The sequence below is a fragment of the Artemia sp. Qi Xiang Cuo genome, chromosome 5 (assembly GCF_049724085.1).
Source record: "Artemia sp. Qi Xiang Cuo chromosome 5, ASM4972408v1, whole genome shotgun sequence".
Taxonomy (NCBI): Eukaryota; Metazoa; Arthropoda; class Branchiopoda; order Anostraca; family Artemiidae; genus Artemia; species Artemia sp. Qi Xiang Cuo.
The window spans coordinates 41,459,076-41,479,233 of NC_142798.1; the positions used below are offsets into that span (position 1 = coordinate 41,459,076).

The following is a 20,158-nucleotide window of genomic DNA, read 5'->3' on the forward strand; positions in this document are numbered from 1 at the left end:
TCCTATGCGCACGCCCGTCAAGACGCCAACAATAACATGCGCGTGGAAGAGTTTTTTTTAACTCTGGATAAGGATGGTAGTATGGAAAAGTTATTGGTTTCTTTAATAAAAAGGGCAAACAGGGCAATTTCACGATTACGTCATACCAATTATCCAATGACATTGTCAGATAAAAAGCAACTGGCGTTGGAAAAGGGAACAATTTTCTAGGTGTTTAAGAGTATCTTTGCCCCAAAAAACGCGGTGCAGGACCACAATCACCTTATTGACCCCAATTCAACGGGACAAAGTAACTTTCGGGGGTGGGCTCATAATTTGTGTAATTTAAAAATTAAACAACAACTTGTTCTACCGGTTTTTATACATAACTCAAACTACGATCAGAAGTTTGTGCTGCCTGCATTTGCACATCTTCAAAGAAATGGAACAGCGGATGATGATGATGATGATGCTTGGGTGACAGACAGCTTTACGTACAAAATCATACCTAAATCCGCGGAACAGGTGCTTGTCTTGGAATTTATGTGGAAATTTGTTGAAGCCGGTGTTGAGTACACGAATAAAATTCGCTTTTTAGATTCCTACAGTTTTTTCCCCAAATCATTGAGCAAATTAATTCAAGTGCAGAAAAAAGATGACGGCTAGAATGCTTTCACCCTTCTCAAGCAACAATGTCCAAATTATGTATATGAGTTGTTAACGGTCAAAGGAATATATCATTATGACCATTATTGTTCCATGTCGAGAGTCGCCGAGGAGGCTATTCTCTGCATTGAATCGTTTTACGACAGTCTTCACGATCGTAGTTGCACCCCCTAGGAATACAGTTTTGCTAAAAAAGTTTGGGCAGAGGGGGGGTGCAAAAATGGATTTGACTACCGCAAGCTGTATTTGTCGAGTGACGTGTTAACTTTGTTAGACATTATGTGTAAAAATACGGATAAAATCTATGAGGAGTTTAATCTTGATTTGGGTTATTATTATTCTTCGCCTCATCTAGTGATGGACCTCATCCTGAAAATTAGTGGGGACAAAATTGGGCTAATCACTGACATTGATCAGCATCTGTTCATCGAAAGGTCAATGAGGGGGGGTTTTGTTTTTCACGGAGACCGTATCTTGGAAACCGATCCAACGGGAGAGAAGACGGGGACAAAATCAAATGCAGTTTTCCTCGATATGAATTCTCTCTACCCCTCGGCCATGTCCCATTATGCACTACCTTGCGGCGACTATAAATGGCTCAGTGACCCTCAAGCTCCCCAGTTTCACAACATTGGCGACGACAGTGTTGAGGAGACAGAACCGGTTGGATGGTTTTTTTAAATTGATGGAGAGATACCAGTCGAGCTTCACGATTCAGTATAGGATTTTGTTGTCCCGTGTATCAATATACCTTTGACTAAGGACTCTTTGATTCATCGCAATAGGCGTTAAGTTAAAGTGGACGGATTGAATTGGGCACATTCAAAACAAAAACTTATTGCTGACCTTCTGCCGAAAAAAAACATAGTTGTAAAATATGTATCGTTAAAATGGATGTGCAACAATTGTTTCAACGTCACAAAGGGTCACCGAGCACTCGAGTTTAGTCAAAAATCCAATCTGAAAACGTGTGTTGACACTTTTGTCAGCAAACGTTCTGCAGCACAGACAAAAGCCGAAAAAGAAATTTATAAACTCATTTTAAATTTGGCTTTCGGCAACATGTGTGAGATTGTTCGTGATATGAATCGTTTTGACGTCGCGACCGATCCAGAACAATGGGCTCGAATTAGTGCCGATCCCAATTACACTTCCTTTACAATCATTGGTCCGGACATGGTACTTTTGACTAGGAAAAAAAGACACATTGTCCTGAATAAAAATATTGCTGCAGGCAGTGCTATCTTGGAGATCTCAAAAAAGCTCATGTTGGAATTCTACTACAATTTGGCTAGGGTAGAGTGGCCGGAAAAGGGGCAAGTAGAGGTCTGCTACGGTGACACGGATTCTCTACTGCTCAAAGTAAAAACACCAAATCTAATTGATGATTTGGCGCACGGTGAAATTATCAGTTCACGGAGGGACTACACCAATTGGAGTGGTGATCTTTACCCTGAGCTAGTAAAACGTCGGGGCGCCAAATCAGCTTTTATTTTTTAAATCTGAAACGGGTAGCGACTTGATTTCCCGTTGTATGTTTGTCGGTCCGAAGGTGTACTTTATACAGACATACGACGAGGAAATCAAAAAACGTTTCAAAGGAGTAACCACGCGCTTAGTGGACAAGAATTTTGACATGAACAGTTATAGGAATTGTATTGTTGAAAATACAATTCCACGAGCCAAATTGTTGGCAATTCGTTCATTAAACTACAGGAACTATACTGTAAATGTAGAGAAAATAGCCATGAGTACCATTTCCGACAAGATCTATGTTTGTCAAGATGGTGTGACCACCCTCCCCCTTGGACACTATTTAACTTCAGACCGGATCGAATGTACTGCCCACAGGGAAAGTCTCGGTTTAAATAAAGTCCTGTAACTAATTTCCTAAAAAAACCTTTGGGGGGGGGGGGCCTCGCGGCCTTTGGGGGGGGGGCCTCGCGGCCCGGGGGGGGGGCGGCCGCCGCCAGCGCGGGGGGCGCACCGTCACCAAAGTTATCTTTTTTTTTTTTTTGGACTTAGAGCAGATTTTTTTTTTTTTAAAGTGCCCTCTCTAATTTAATGTTTTTTTTTTCTCTATAAACAAAAAAAAAAATGTGTTTTTCTCTCTGTCTCTCTCTGTACCTATGTAAATGTTGGTGATGTATTTTTTTTATTATAAATAAATTTAAAAAAAAAAGTTTATTTTTTCAAGTGGGCTCTCTCTAATTTAATGTTTTTTTTTCTATCTATTAATAAACAAAAAAAAAGTGTTTTTTTTCTCTATTTTTATACCTATGTAAATGTTGTTGTATTTTTTATTATAAATAAATTTTAAAAAGTGTATTTTTTTTTTTTCAATTTATTTTTAATTTTTTTTTATTGGCATATAATAAAATAAAAAAATATGATTCTTTATTCGTCTTTGTCTTTGTCTTCTTCTTCTTTTTCTTGAAGAACAGAGTAGTAGTAGTAGTAGTAGTAGTAGGGAAAAATTATTTAGTTATTAGACAATTAGAGTCTACAGTTAGTTGTCCAGGTGAACTGTTGAAAGGAACATGTATCAATTTAAAACACCATTCATATTGCTTCTGTGTGGGCCCTCAAGGTTGTTCAAAACAACGCTCTGAACTAAAATAATTAAAAATTTTGATGAAATGTTTGCAATATAGCCAAAAAAATATGCTATTGAACTAGCATTTCGCAGGAGTCATACACTATAACAAAATCTAATGCTGTCGTCATCACCATGGGATTAGTGCAGATACAGTTCATACAGGGACTTGATGTTTTCAACACTATTGAACCAAACTCTTGGCTGATCATTGACGATCTGGCTGAATCTATTGAACAATGGTCTCAGCAAATTCTGCAATTGTTCACTGTTCGCTCTCATCATGAACAGATTTCTGTTATTCTGGTTCTACACAATCTCTTTCATCAGAGCAAATGTATGCGAACACTTGCTTTGAACTATACCTACTATATCATCTACAGAGTTGTTCGTGATTCTAGCTCGCTAATAACCCTCAATAAACAAATCTATCCAGGTGCCCCTAAATTTCTGCTCTCGGCATACAATCAGGCAACTAATAAACCCCATTGTTATATCCTGCTGAATCTTAATCAAAATATACCCGAGGATCTACGCGTAGTCACAGATATTTTCGACACTGAAATTACAGTATATCTCCCAGTGAACACTAAAAAAAACTATTAGTCGCTATCATAACACTGAAGAAACTACATTAAAATAGACATTTGTTTTCAGTTCTAAACACTTCAAAACCTCCGCTTAGAAAAGCAATACTCAAACACGGTCTTGACAATGATTTCATTAATCTAATATCTGAACTTTGTTTAAATTTGACCGAGGGTAATGTTCAACTGCCAGAAGTAGTTAAGCAACAGGCAAAGCAACATCGTTCCATTGTACGTACATTGGCCTCTAAAAAGAAAGGAAAGAATTTTAAAAGGAAACAACTTCTTCAGGCAGGCGGTAGCTTTTTCACACTTTTACTGCCAATAATTGCAGGACTTGTAAACAGTTTTTTCTAGTGAGAACGGCAAAACCCTATAAATTGACTCTAATAGAACTCGCTCTCTCACCCGTCGAACACTTTGAGGACAATCTGAGTAAATTCCTCGACAATGAAACTATTGAGGATGATAAAAAAGTGATTTTACTTCAAGATGCACTTCGTCGAATGGACAAACACTATCAATCACAACCCACTGCTGCTGCTGTTAATCCCAAAAAAAGAATCACCTTCTCAAGAGTCTCCTGCTGCTGGTGCTGCTGTAACAAAATTAAATAAGGTTTAATTTAATTAATGTTTATTTAAATTTGTAATTATATGGCCCAAATAATAGCTTGAAAAACTAACACGACTCCTGATCTATCTCTTGGAAAGTGATCAAATTCAAGTTGAGAGCAATGGGGAAAGGATTATAATTCAGGGCAAGAGCTCTAGTCTACTTGATTTAATGTATGACATGGTTACAAATCGTAGAGGACTATTATCATTTGACACTCGTCTATACAACTTTCTAAATACATTAAACTTCCCCAAAAGTCTTATTGGCAATAGACAAATTCTAAAAAATCTAAATGAACGTGCATCATCATCATCATCATCATCATCATCAACATTAAAAGATGAACTTGAAGAAGAAGATTTTAAATCAATTTTGGAAAATACTAGCACACCACTGATAGCTAGACAAAAGCGAAGACGTATCACGTCAACGTACCCATCACCACCACCACCAGCAGCAGCCAGTATACAAAAGGGTAGCGGACGTTACACAAAGTGTTTACGTTCAAAATGGCTGAAGTTCTGAAAGGTGTTTATGAAAATATTGGCGAGGCGGGGAGTGTAAGTTCCCCCATAACTTTTTCCAAAGTCACGGGTGTTCACACTAAAATTTTACAAGACTATCTACAAAATGAACCAAGTTACACTCTGCATCGGAATCAAAGACTTCGTGCCAATCAATATCGACAAACTGAAGCCTTTTACCCATTGGATATAATGCAAGCAGATCTCTTGACGCTAGACGAGCTTCAAAGACGTCACAATATACCGTACAAATACATTCTACTTGCAATCAGTGTCTTTAGTCTCTATGCATATGCAATTCCATTGCGATCAAAGAGAGGTGTTGAAGTTGCTCAGGTCATTGAAAGTATTCTCTAACAGGATTCATATAAAAAAAATTCAAAAGGATCGCGGTAGTGAATTTGTTAATCCTCATGTTGCAAAAGTACTAGTGAAGTATAGTACACTTCTCTATCATACGCAAAGTCCTATAAAGGCTGCATTGGCCGAATGATTGATAAGAACTATTTGACTTTTAATTTCAAGATATTTTACATTGAAAAATACGCCGGATTTTATTCATGATCTAGATAAAATCATGTTGATTTATAATCAACGACCTCATCAATCATTGTCCAACTCTACACCAACGGAAGTTCATCATTCGGATCATAATACAATTGACACCTTTCTTAAACAATATTCCAAAGAATCAAAAGCCAAGAAGAAGAAGAAAAATGAATTCAATGTTTGTGATACGGTTCGAATTAATAGAAAAACTAATGTTTTTGAAAAGGGGACTTACTTGTGGTCCACTGAACTTTTTAAAGAGGCAAAAATCCTCGACACTAAACCCATAACTTATCGCCTGCGTGATACCAAAGATGAAGAGATTCTCTGCGGATTTTATGACTATGAATTGCAAAAAGTTAAAAATGCTAGTGAAATATTTCAAATTGAAAAGATATTAAATACACGTACTCGCAGGGGTAAGAAACAGTTACTTGTTCGCTGGCTATGATACAACTCTGATTTTGATTCTTGGATTGGTGTTGAAGATATTGACAATGCCCAATGATTTCTATGTAACATTCATGTCCAACGTTTCCAATCCTCTCTACAATTACTTGAATGTGACAAGTGATTTTTGGACAAAACTCTCACCCGCCGTCAAATTGGACGGCTCATATGAAGTGGCCCTTGTCTATGGTATTCTCAAAAATACCTATGATATCATAAGAAATGACCGTAAATATGAAATAAAAATACAACCGTTTGAATTCGGCGATGAAGGTGCAATGGCAACTTTTGACTCTAATCAGTACCCTAGTGCTAACATCCCCTACAGGGAATACAATAACATGCATGAACTGTGTCGAGTTATCAACAAAAAATGGCAAGTCGAAAAAAAGGCAGTTTCACTTTCAATTACTCGACGGAACAAAGGATAATTTATATTACCAATCCATTTCAGAATGAAAGAATTTTCCTCAATGAGAATTTACGTGAGGTTCTTGGTTTTAAAAACCGTATTATTAAGACAGAAAATTTCAGTGGTATTGACCATGTTATCTATGCAGACTATGCACCCAGCTTCTCCACGGACACTTGTATATTTCTCTACGCTTCATTTGTGGAAACATCTCGGGTTGGTAATTCAAATGTTCCCCTCCTACGAGTTCTTGAACGAAAAACCAATCAAGAACACGTTCACCACTACAATATAAAGCATCATCAGTATATTCCCGTAAACACTTCATATATGGAACTCTGTCAGTTAACACTAAAAACTGAATTTGGTGATCCAATAGAAATTTCAAAAGGCTTAGCAGTTATTACATCTCATTTTCGACCCATTGTCAACGACAACGACGGTACAATAACCTAAACAATGAACAATAGAAGAACTCAATTTGTCTGTCCCGATATTGACTGTTATGTTGGTGCTTTGAGTCCACGTCAAATAGGCAATGGATTGGACTACTACAAGGGGCGTACTACACTGTCTGGCTCTGGTCTTGGTAGCTGGTTTGCTAGGCTATTTCGTTCTGCACTACCCCTTGCCAGAAAATATCTTGTGCCTGCTGCATCAAATTTTGCTGCCTCCACAATACAGGAATGGTGGTCGGGCAAGAATTTCAAGGAGAGTGTTAAGGAAAATATTAGATATTCAGCAAGAGCCGTTGTTGAGCAATTAAAATCTCGACAAAATGGGGTGGGATTGAAAAGGATGCGTTCGCGTCATTCACTCATCAGTATCAACCCAGGCAGGAAGCAAAGAACATCAACAAGGACTTTGAGAAATAAAACAACGAACGCCAATACGCAGCAGCAGCAGCAGAAGAAGAATACACAGAAAAAGATTGTTAGATCAAAGAAGGATTTCTTCTCTTAAGATGACTTATCTCCCCCACAAGGAATCATATCCGTCAATCAGTTCCTCATTGAATCTATTCAATGCTGAAAATGTTGATGTCAGTGTCAAGTATGGCTACTATGAACAATTTCACCCCCAACAACCCCTCTCGGAGAATATACACTTTCAAATATTTTCCAATGAAGACTATTTCATTGATTTGTCATCAACATTTATTGATTTAAATGTTGTGGTGAAGAAAAAGTCAGATAATACAACTCCAAATGCCGGCGATGGTCTCTCCTATGAAAACTGTATTCTACACAACCTATTCAAGCAAATTAATGTATTTATTAATGGAACATTGGTGAGCACTAGCAATAATTTATCCAACTATGCAAGCTACATACAATTTATGATGATAACGCCAAAGGCGTACAAGGAGATGAGAGGACAATCATTGGGCTATGAATATCGAACAGGTGTTGATACTGCCGGTGAGTTGACTACTGCAGTGACCCAGGAGTATCATCTAGTTGGAAAATTAAATCATGAGATATTCAATATATTCCAATGGCTACCCCCCAATGTCAAGATTGACATAAAGTTGCAGATGGCCCCATCGAATTTCATTTTGAGAAAAACACTTCTTGCAGCACCCAATGCAAATGTTATTATCACATCGGCAATTCTCCACGTCCGAAAACAACAAGTTATGAGCTCTGTTGCATTGGCAGTGGAAAAGCTAAGAACCAATGGTAACAACATTAAACTTCTTGTCCCCCATACAATCACCAATCAACGTCACATTGCCACCGGTTCTCGTAGCTATAGCGATTCATCGTTTATCAATAGAGAAATCCCATCAAAATTGGCTTTGGCCTTTGTGAAGAGTGGCAGTGCCGTTGGATCCAGGACTGAATCCCCCCACGATTTTAATTTTTTCGGGCTATCTAGCCTTGTGTGCAAAGTGAATGGTATTCCACTGTACACTCTATCATTTGACAAAAAATCCTATAGAACTCTGTAGGGGTTGACCATGCAATCCCTAGATCATGACTCTCAACTATTTGAAAATGGAATAACCGATTCAATGTTCTCAAAAAATCATGGGGCTATTGTTTTGGACTTGTCAGGCATGCAAGATGTGACCATAGTACGAACATGGAATGTACGTTTAGAGTGTACATTTGCCAATGCTCTGACTGAGAGTATCACGCTAATATCACTAAGTCAATTTGAAACCTATTGGGAAATCACACCCGACGGCAGTGTTCTACTAGACCTAGCACCATGAACACAAACCAAATAATCATTGTATTTAGTATGGATCCATACATGTCCCAGTACAAGTCCTATTGCATACCCTCGGACTTCATTGAAAAAATTCCAAGTGTTAACAATACCCTACTCATTGTTAATAGCAGTCCGTCGACTTTGAAGACTGGCCATTGGCTATGCATCTTTCAAACAGCGAAGAAAATTGAATTTTTTGATCCTCTTGGCCTATCGTATAAATTCTACGCTCCATACATCAGCAACTGTATTGAAAGGAGTGGGAAAACCATTATTCAAAATCAACGAAGAGTACAGGATTTAACGACTAAGACATGTGGCTTTCATGCACTATTCTTTTTCATGTTCAGATGTCGTGGCTACACCTACAAGCAGTTTCTCAACACCTACTTTGAATTACCTAAATTGAACGAATTTATATTTGATATTATAATTAAAATTTTTTTTAATTTTTATTTTAGTGCCATAATAATAAAAGTTTAAAAATTTTTTTTTTAAATTGTTTATTAATAAAAAAAAAAAAAATTATATACATTATAAAACGAATTTTCTACTCTTTATATTTCATCAACTAATATGTCTTTGTCGACAAAAACTCGTTCGGGTAGATTATTTTAATTCAAAGTGCAATGATCATGATGTAGTGCAATGTGGGGGTCACATTTTCTACAGTAGATTGTGACTTCAATCTTGTCATATATCTTTGTATAGTCAATGATACTATTCGCATTCATTCTATAGAATTCACATGTTTCAATTTGCCTATTTGCAGCAATTTCACAAACAGTGTCCTCAAGTGTCGAATCACATTCCGTCACAGCCAAATAAAAATCAGTGGGCTTATAATCATAACACCCAGTGTCTTCACAACAATGACGTAGAAACAATATTCTCTTGTTGTTCCAACAGTTGAATCGTTGACCTGGTTCCTCCTCCCAGAACAATCTAAAACCACGACGATACCAATCTCGTAGCAATAAAATAACATCACGGTTATGATTCTTTCCAATCATACCGGTATATGTAATCTCACAATTCTTACATTTATCATAATGACAATTTGATCATAGGTTTACTCTAGGATGAGAGTCACACACCTCTTAAATAAAGGAATTACAACCTTTAATTTGTAAATCATATCCTCTATGCAATTTACACGGGTTGCAGAATCTACACTTTTCATCATACTCCTCAATCATTGTGCAATTCTCACATGATGACCAGCTGCCCTGTGTGTACATACATAACGGACATGTATGGAACATTTTGTCATGTGTTAACGCTCTCACTGCTAAATTGAAACTGAGCTAGCAAAAAAAAAAAAATTGTCTGAGAGAGATAGAGAGGAGTAAATCATCCTTGAGCACCATCTTTCTTATGAAAAAAAGTCCAAAATTTCTAAAAACTAATGTTTAAAAACATATTCACAATATCATTTTGCTGTGTCGTGATCAATATATTAATAAATTGTGTAAATGCATTTGGACAACGATGTAGAAGCTTCATACAATAGTCTAATGATGGAGAATAAGTTTTCATTATATTGACAAGCATTCCCCGAGAAAATATCTTCCTTTGAATTGACAACTCTAGAAAATCATCGTATAGAATCAAACGCTTTTACATAAGAACTAGATTCCTCATGATTCGATCTTTCTCGAATCTATCCATTTTTTAGAGTCCTAACTCTATCACAACCAACCTCAGACAAATCAGAATCTTATTTTTGTACTCTAAAAAATATATACTAGTCTACTATAGAAAAAGAAAAAAAAATACCACTTATTTAGAAACAGTTTTATTGAACATAATTACAATAATAATAATAATATTCACTGATGCATTTTGTTCTCATCAATATATTTCGATAGGACATCTAACGCTGACCGACGTTTATTTATATGGAGAATATTTACTTTTCCAGCAAAACACAGCTGCTCCTCCTGCTTAAATTTGCTTAATGATATCATATATCTCGCATATATAGTGTCCCATTCAAGACATAGTCTAAAACCAGCAGTTATTTCCACAGCCACATTAGGTACTCGTATATCATTGCTGCTGCTGCTGTCGGTTCGATCATTAATCTCCAATAGTGTAAATGCACCACTCATTTTTTTTCTCCACTAATATCCTTGCAAATAAAAACTATTCTCTTTGAATTCAATTCTCTTACTAATATGAATTGTAAAGAAAACTATTCCTTTTATTCAAATCCTAATCACCAATCAAGTTGTACTTTGAAATTGCGTAAATCCTCTTGACAAAGAGTGTAATGACCGAGTGTAATGACCTGTTTACCTAGCAGAAAAACCTGTTTGGTACGGGGGCCTCGTAGAAATGGAACCTTGGTATATACTATTGGAAGACAACTAACACCCCTTTCACGCCCACCAGTTTCCCAAACACATCCAATAAAAATTTTGAGATAGCCATTTTGTTCAACGTAGTTGAAAATTCAGGAAATTAGGTCTTTGAGGATAACAACCCCTCCACAGCTCTCAGGGCAAGGGTTGTAAGTTATGCCCTGGGGGCATATAAGGTTTTTATATAAAAGCGTTGTTGTAGAAACTTCAGAAAGAGCTCATTCGATTAGAAATTTAAATAGCTAGTTCCCTTTTTAATGTTCGAAAGTGATTGGAAGGCAACTAACACACCTTACACGCCCACCATTTCCCCAAACACCTCCAATAAAAATTTTGATATAGCTATTTTGTTCAACGTAGTTGAAAGTTCTGGGAATTATATGTTTGAGCAAGCCACTCCTCCCACAGTCTTCAGGGGCAAGGGTTATAAGTTTTGCCCTGGGGACATATATAGTTCTTATGGAAGGAATGCTCGTATAAACTTCAGAGAGGGCTCATTTGATTGGAAATTGAAAGTTCTAGTTCACTTTTTAAGCGTCAAAAGATATTGGAGGGTAGCCAGCTCCCCTCCCCCCTCCATTTTTTTCAAAATAGTTCAAAGGTCAAATAACAAAAACTCCAGTGTCGACACAGCGCTCCAGGACCCGGGAGACAGGCATTGTAAGCTATGTCCTGGGGCCGTATGTGGTTCTCATGAAAGGGATGCTCGTATAAACTTCAGAGAGGGTTCATTTGAATGGAAATTAAAAGTTGTAGTTCATTTCCTCAGAATGAAAAAAGATCGGAGGGCAACTGGTCCCTCCCGCCCTCCACGCCTTTGGGTTTATCGGATGGATAAACCCATCCGATAAAAATTTGAGGTGACAATTTTGTTAAAAATAGTTCAAACATCAGATATTAAAACTTTGGGGTCGACACAACCCCCCAGGGCCCAGGGACAGGCGTTGTAAGTTTTACTCTGGGGATATATATGGTTCTTATAGAAGGGATGTTCGTATAAACTTCAAACAGGGCTCATTTGATTGAAAATAGAAAGTTCTAGTTCACTTTTAAAGGGTCAAAAGAGACCGAAGGTTAATTAGCCCCCCCACACCCTTTTTCCCCAAACCCATCCGATAAAAATTTTGAGATAGTCATTTTGTTAAAAATAGTTCAAACATCAGATAGTAAAATCACCGAGGTTGACACAAACCCGTTTTTTCACAATGAGATTGTTACTTTGATACCATTTTTGATACTTTGATGAACATTTGATTTTTTTTTAAGTTTGATTTTGAAATAACGAATTTTTAAAAACTTTAAACTTTTTGCAATCAAAAACGAACAAAAGTTGATTTAAAAATAGCTTTCCTAAAAATAAGTTTTACAAAGAAAAGTAAAGGCCATTTTAAAATTAAGCTCAGCATATACAAATACATGTTAAAATTCAAACTAAACACGACCAGAAATTACTATTAAAGAATAAATGAAACCCAAAACGAACAGAAATTAAATAAACAATCATAGCAAAAAACATACAACAAGTAAATTACAATAAGTAATAATATAAATGAATAAATAGATCTTAAAGCGAGTAATGCTTTGATTGAATATGAAAATCAAGCTTAAAACAAAAAAAAATATTTTCCTATTGAAGTATAGACGAAACTTCAAACGAACAGAAATTAAATAAACAATCAATGCAAACAAACATACAATATATATTAACGTAAATTAATAAATAAATCTTAAAACGAGTGAAACTTAAATTGAATATGCAAATCAAGCTTGAAACAAACAAAAATCACCGCAAACAAGAGTTTGGGTATCACCTCCTTCTCTCAATGTAAAAGTCTAAAATCTACTGCGTCATTGGCGCTTTACTGAAAACTAACAATCATAGAATACAAATACCTTTTTCAAAAAAAAAAAAAATCATTAAAAAAAAAAATTTCCTAAAAAAATGTTTTTCAAAAAAAAGTAAAGGAATTTTAAAACTTTTCATAATCATAAGCAATTACCTGCAAAAGTACAAAATAAACACTACCAGATCTTAATACTAAAGAAAAATTGAAACCAAAAACGACCAATAATTCAATAAAAAATGAAAGCAAAAAACACTCAACTATAAACTACATAAAAGAATAAATCAATATTAGAGTAATCAATTATGAGATTAAATGTTCAAATGAAGCTTAAAATTAAAAAAAAGATTTTCCTATTGAAGTATAAATGATACTTAAAAGGAACAGAAATTAAATAAACAATCAATGCAAACAAACATACAATAGATATTAAATTAAAATGTAAATCTTAAAACGAGTGAAACTTAAATTGGATATGCAAATCAAGCATGAAACGAACAAAAATCACTACAAACAAGAGACTGAGTATGACCTCCTTCTCTCACTGTAAAAGTCTAAAACCTACTGCGTCATTGGCGCTTTACTGAAAACCAATTTTATGACAAATATTTTCTTTTGTACTTAATATTGAAAATAAACATTAAAATTATAGTAAAATTTTGAACTGATGAGCTTTCAGCAGTTAATATCATTATACATCGAATATTCAGTTTAATTTATTAGCTCTTTTTAAAGTTGTTCAAGACGAATATAGTTTCACTACAAACAAGTGTTTTTTATACTGCCTCCTTTCTTAACTATAAATAAAAACCAAAAGCCTACTGCGTCATTGGCGCTTAACTGAAAACGAATTACATTACAAATATTTTCTTTTACAGTTCTTTAAGCATTGAAAATAAAAATAAAATTACAGTGAAATAAATTCTTGAACTGATGGATCTTTCAACATTTAATATCATTATACATCAAATATTCAGTTTGATGTTGTTTATGCTTTCCAAGACTGTTCAAGACGCATGTAGTTTTCAGTAACGCGCCAATGGCGCAGTAGGTTTTCGACTTTTACAGTGAGAGGAGGTCATACCCAATCTCTTGTTTGTTGTGATTTTTGTTCGTTTCATGCTTGATTTGCATATCCAATTTAAGTTTCACTCGTTTTAAGATTTATTTATTAATTCACATTAATATCTATTGTATGTTTGTTTGCATTGATTGTTTATTTAATTTCTGTTCCTTTTAAGTTTCATTTATACTTCAATAGGAAAATATTTTTTTTCGTTTTAAGCTTGGTTTTCAAATTCAATCTAAGCATTACTCGCTTTAAGGTCTATTTATTCATTAATATTATTACTTGTTGTATGTTTTTTGCTATGATTGTTTATTTAATTTCTGTTCGTTTTGGGTTTCATTTATTCTTTAATAGTAATTTCTGGTCGTTTTGAGTTTTAATTTTAAAATGTATTTGTATCTGCTGAGCTTAAGTTTAAAATGGCCTTTACTTTTTTTTGAAAAACTTATTTTTCGGAATTTTTTTTTTTAATGAATTATTTACAATACAAAATCATTGCTACATAAAAGTACCCCACAAAAGTACATTACCTGGTCTAAAACAAGGACTAATAAATATGATATTATATTAGTTGTAGCAACCGGAGATACACAGATAAATAACAGTATTACTATTTTTCTATTCAGTACTTTCTTGTTTTTTTTTCTTTTCATTTATGTTTAGGAGGATTCAACGGAACGCAATCCTGGATATTTATCCAAGACGTTTCAACCTCGAAGAAGAGCTATAAATAATGAGAGACAATAAGCTAAAGATCGAAAGAGAGAGAGGATGAGAGATAGTGAGAAAGCAGAAGCAGAGAGAGAGAGAGAGAGAGAGAGAGAGAGAGAGAGAGAGAGAGAGAGAGAGAGAGAGAGAGAGAGAGGAAGGCAGGTTTGGGAAGACGGACAGAGACTGAGGGGAGATAGATAGAGGGTCAATGGAAACACTGTTGTTATATTACTTTAAATCTTTTGTTTATTAAATAAATCACTTTTTTTTCTACACGACACTTTCTTTTTTTTGCTCGTATATTTATGCCATAAGGTCTCAACAAGGCCTGGTTCTAAACATTTATCCTGGACATATAATCGCGAAATAGAGTTATAGATAATGAGAGATAACATGCCAAAGAAAGAGAGGGAGAGAGAGAGAGAGAGAGAGAGAGAGAGAGAGAGAGAGAGAGAGAGAGAGAGAGAGAGAGAGAGAGAGAGAGAGGAGAGAGAGAGAGAGAGAGAGAGAGAGAGAGAGAGAGAGAGAGAGAGAGAGAGAGAGAGAGAGAGAGAGAGAGAGAGTGAGAGAGAGAGAGAGACAGAAAGAAATAGAGTGAGAGAGAGACAAAAAGGGAAAGGGAGAGAGAGAGGGGAGAGAAATAGAGGGGTAGGATAGAGACTGTTGTTACATTAATTAAATTTTATGATTGCTATGAGCCTACAAAAAAAGTTGTGCTCTGCTAAAATAAAAAAGGTTTTTTCTTAATCCAAAGAAAAGAAAGATCTTTCGCGAATCACCAGCCCTTTGTATTTGAATAGGCTTATTAGCCTAGAAGTTTTAGTTTAGTGTAAAAAAAAAAATCTTCAGCAAAGCATAGTAGGTTTCGACCTGCTCTACCTAGAACTTAATGAAAAATGCCTAGCCTTCTAATAAGCGTTAAGCAAAGGGCAATTAAAAGTTAATAAGGGAGAAAGCTTACCCATAGTAAATAATGCCTTATCCAAGACATTATAAATTGCCCATATATTTGGGGCCCAATATGCATGGCAGAGACCGCGTTGAAAAGGGAACAAGCGTGATAATACCTGTTAACAAAAAAAGAAAAAAAAATCTTTGATCGACAATATTTAAACCGATTCTAAAGCCAAATTTTTCCAAAGTAAACAAAACCAAAAATTTATATAAGAAATACAACACAGCTCTAGCCTATAGACGGTCTAACAAGGAGGGATGGTAGCCCCGATTTTATTTGTGGTAATGCATATTCGTTTTAAGTTTGACTTGATTACTCATTTTAATTTCTGTTGTATTCGCAAAAGTATTTTTTGTCTTTTCAACTTAAAATAAAATGTTGGATTACAATTTAACATTTAGGCAAAATTAGAATATCAAGTCAAATTTTCAATCAGCAATAGCTTTTTAATAATATTTTTACTTTGAAATTTGGAATGGATAGGGAGGGAAATTTTCAATCATAGGGATTGAAAATCTGCATAACTTTTGATCTTCTATGGGTCTGAGGCCATCCTGACCCCATTTTAAAGCCAAACTCAAATATGACTTATCTTAATCCAACCACTTATTTTAAAAATTTGTCCAAGCTCTGTTTTATTGTGGCTGTTAATATTTTTAAGTAAATGCATGTTTAAGTCAAAAAAATAAAAAATACTTTTGCGAATATTTCTAGAATTTGCCCGTTAAAAAAACTAATTTAATTAAAAAAAAATACTTTATGGGTGAACAACAGAAATTAAAATGAAAAATTAAAAAAAAAGAACAAATAAAATCCGGACGTCACTAACCAATGGTCCAAAAAATTTTTCTGCAATTTTTGTCTTCATTGAGTTTCCTGTGCCCTATATCCCCATTAAATTTCAAGCTGGTACACCAAAATAAAATATTTTTTTTCCCTCCGACTCGACACAATCAACCTTTTTTTTCAAAATTATTGTCGTCAATGAGGTCTACCGTGCCCAGTCTATAAAACCTTCCAACTTCAATTCGATAAAACCTATAAAACCTTCCAATTTCGAATAAGATAAATTATGGGCCCCTTTTTAGACGTCAAGAATCGAACCAACCATAACAAGTTTCAGATTTTTGGCCTTTATGGCCAAATATTATGGCATTTCCTGTCCCAGAAAAATATGAAGTCGTTTTAGCTCGGGCAACGATCCCTGAAAATGTCAAGCTGGCCTATTTTCGCATCCAATTTTTGGAACCCGTGTCCCCGAACTAAAAAATTATTTTCCTACAAGGCTCCTCTTGGCTCAGGGGTTTACGGATTTAGTTTTCATGTCAGTTGACAAAACAAAATTTTGGCCCTTTGTAGGTACAGTTTAGGTTAAACTGTGGTTTAAGTGTTTATGCATTGGGTTCCCCTGGTTATATGCTTTATGGATAAGTCTCAAGCCAATAAAAAAAAAGAAAAAAAAGTACCCCTAGCCTATTTTTTGCAACGTCCCCTTGGCCCAAAGATTTGCGGTTGGAGAAAAAAAGGTTGGTGGCACAATTTTGAGAGGCCAAATTTTTTGTGCATTGGGTTCCCCTCGCCTCAAAGACCTTACAGACATAAGTTTCATAAAAAAAAAGTCGTATATCAGTCAATTTTCGGGACCCATTTCTGGGCGTTCCATGCTCCAGCCTAAAGTTTATTGCGGATTAGATTCCCAGTCACCCAGCAATTTACGGACGAAGTTTAAAGCCGTTTTAAAAAATAGAAGATTATTTACCCAATGCCGGGGCACATTTTCGCGGGAACCCCCCTTTTTGCAATTGATTCAACTTGGCCATATGTTTTATGAATTCTTTTGAATTAATAAAAAAGAGCTGGGGCCATTTTTTTTAGGGGGGGGGGGGAGAGTGCTCACAGCGTAATTTTTCTTGGCCCATGTTTTTTCCATTTTTTTTTTTTGCATTAGGGTTCTCTTGGCACAAGGACTTAAGAATATAAGTTTCAAATTGATCGGAAAGCAAATTTTCGGCCCTTTTCGGTCCTCAAATAGGCCCTTTTCAATGTCCATTTACTTGGAAACTATATTCTTTTACTTCCTTTTTTTGCATTGGAATTTCCTTGACCAAGGGACTTAAGGACGGAATTTACAAGCTGATCAGAAGAATAAAGTTCTTTGGCCCTTTTTGTACCCATTTTTTAGGGGGCCAGTGCTCTCAAACCAATTTTTTTTACATTAAGGTCTCCTTGGCCCGATGATTTACGGCTGTCAAATTCAAAGAGATCAGAAAAAAAAGTTGCTAGCCCATTTATGGGCTCCTTGCCCACTCTGCCCTCCCAGCAAAAATATGTAACCCTCTTGGTGCCGGGAACGATCCTGAAAGCTTTGATCGAACCGGATAGCCAATATCAAACATGCAAGCCAATTTGCACAATAAAAGCTGCCTGTAGACAAAAGGCAATTTTCACAATCTAGGGCCCTTGCTCCTGGACCGTACGAGTCATATCATCCCCGGGGGCATATTTATCGGAATTGGCGACCATTTTGATCAAACGGGCTATCTGGAAATTTTGATCCTATGCCATGGAGGGCTACGGAGTGTCCAAGGGGCGAAAAGGATGTGAAAGGGGGGCTGGTTGTCCTCTAATCACTTTGACTTGACTTTATTGAATAATAATAAAAAAAAAACACAAACAAGACGTTAACTCCAGGGACTTATCAATGATACCTAGGGCTTAAACGTTAGCCCCTAGAAAACGTGGAATATCCATACTGATACAACACTGATTTACGTCACAAAATACATCCCATTACAATACATAATACATCACATATTATTAAAACAAAGGCACTATGCACTATGAAGAAAAAAAAGAGAGAGAATCCTGCTAAACGCTATTCATGTGTAACAGTAGAAAGAATATGCTTTGTATAATTATTAAATAAAAAAAAAGTTTTTTTTAACGGAAAGTAAGGAGCGACATTAAAACTTAAAACGAACAGAAATTATGCCGTATATGAAAGGGGCTGTCCCCTCCTCAACGCCTCGCTCTTTACGCTAAAGTTTTTTATTGTTTAAAAAAAATAGAATTGTGAGAAAGTCAAACTTTAGCGTAAAGAGCGAGACGCTGACGAGAGGACAGCCCCTTTCACATACGGAATAACTTCTGTTCGTTTTGAGTTTTAATGTCGCTCCTTACTTTCAGTTAAAAAAACTTGCTTTTTTTATTTAACTTTGGATCGTTTTAGAATTAATGAAGGATTTTATTTTGGCTCACCGTAGATGAATAATTAACAACAAAAATTGCATATTAATTTTACTTTTATTTGGTTAAATGGCTTTCTCGAAACTTGTTGAATTTTATTTACGAATGTTTTTATTAGTAATAAATATACGTAACTTACGAATTAACTTATGTATCGAACTTCTATATTCATATATTTTTAATACATATATTAGGGGGTTTGCCCCCTTGTCAATACCTTGCTCTTTACGCTAAAGTTCAAATTTTACTCCAATTCTTTAAAAATTACCCCTTAATCACAAAGGCCGTTAATTAGAATAAATAACTCTTATGAAAGTACTAAAAAATATTTGGCTTAAAGAGCAAGGGATTGACCAGGGGGTGAACCCAATCATATACCTATATTTTCTGTTTGTTTTAAGTTTTGATGTTGCTCCTTACTTTCAGTTGAAAAACTTGTTTTTTTATATTTAATTTCTGATTTTTTTTAAATAATACTGGGGAATCCAGAGTCCCCTTCATAGCAATGTCCCTTCCCCCATGAAAACTTCCTTCATGGAAAGATCCTCCCACATAAACCCCGACCCACCCCCAAAACCCACCCCCAGAAAAAATTCCCCCAGAAAACGTCTATAAACTTCCCAATGACCAATGCTATATGTTAACATTGGGTAAAGTTCATAACTTTCAGCCCTCCCCCCGGGGGCTTCGGGGGATTAAGTCATCCTAAAAGACATATTTATCACGTTTTCGACCATACTAAACAAAATGGCTATCTCAAAATTTTGATCGGGTGACTTTGGGAAAAAAATGAGCATGGGAGGGGGCCTAGTTGCCCTCCATTTTTCTTGGTCACTTAAAAAGGACACTAGAACTTTTAATTTCCGTTCCAATGAGCCCTCCTAAGATATTCTAGGACCACTGGGTCAATGCGATCACCCCTGGGAAAAAAAAAAAAAAAAAAAAATAAACACGCATCCGTGATCTTTCTTTTGGCAAAAAATGGAAAAATCCACATTTTTGTAGATATGAGCTTGAATCCTCTACGGTAGGGTTCTCTGATACGCTGAATATGATGGTTTGATTTTCATTAAGGTTCTATAACTCTTAGGGGGTCCTTTACCCTTTTATCGAAAATAAGCCAAATTTTCTCAGGCGCTTAACTTTTGATGGGTAAGATTAAACTTGATGAAACTTATATATTTGAAATCACCATTAAAATCTGATTCTTTTGATGTATCTATTGGTATCAAAATTCCGTTTTTTAGACTTTCGGTTACCATTGAGCCGGGTCGCTCCTTACTTACAGTTCGTTACCACGAACTGTTTGATACCAAAATGATGGAACTGAAAGAGCCACTTTTATTTCCAGCGGAATAGTGTTCCA

The 20,158-nt window shown here is 35.6% G+C and overlaps 1 protein-coding gene across 1 annotated transcript in view; it reads right to left on the minus strand.

The window, feature by feature from the left end:
* xit (ALG6/ALG8 family glucosyltransferase xit) overlaps positions 1 to 20,158 on the minus strand; it is a 170,481-nt gene that overhangs the window by 50,441 nt on the left and 99,882 nt on the right. The window contains exon 5 of the mRNA XM_089088859.1: positions 15,553 to 15,658. Within this exon, the coding sequence (XP_088944985.1) occupies positions 15,553 to 15,658 (106 nt within the window). The remainder of the gene's footprint in view (positions 1 to 15,552; positions 15,659 to 20,158) is intronic.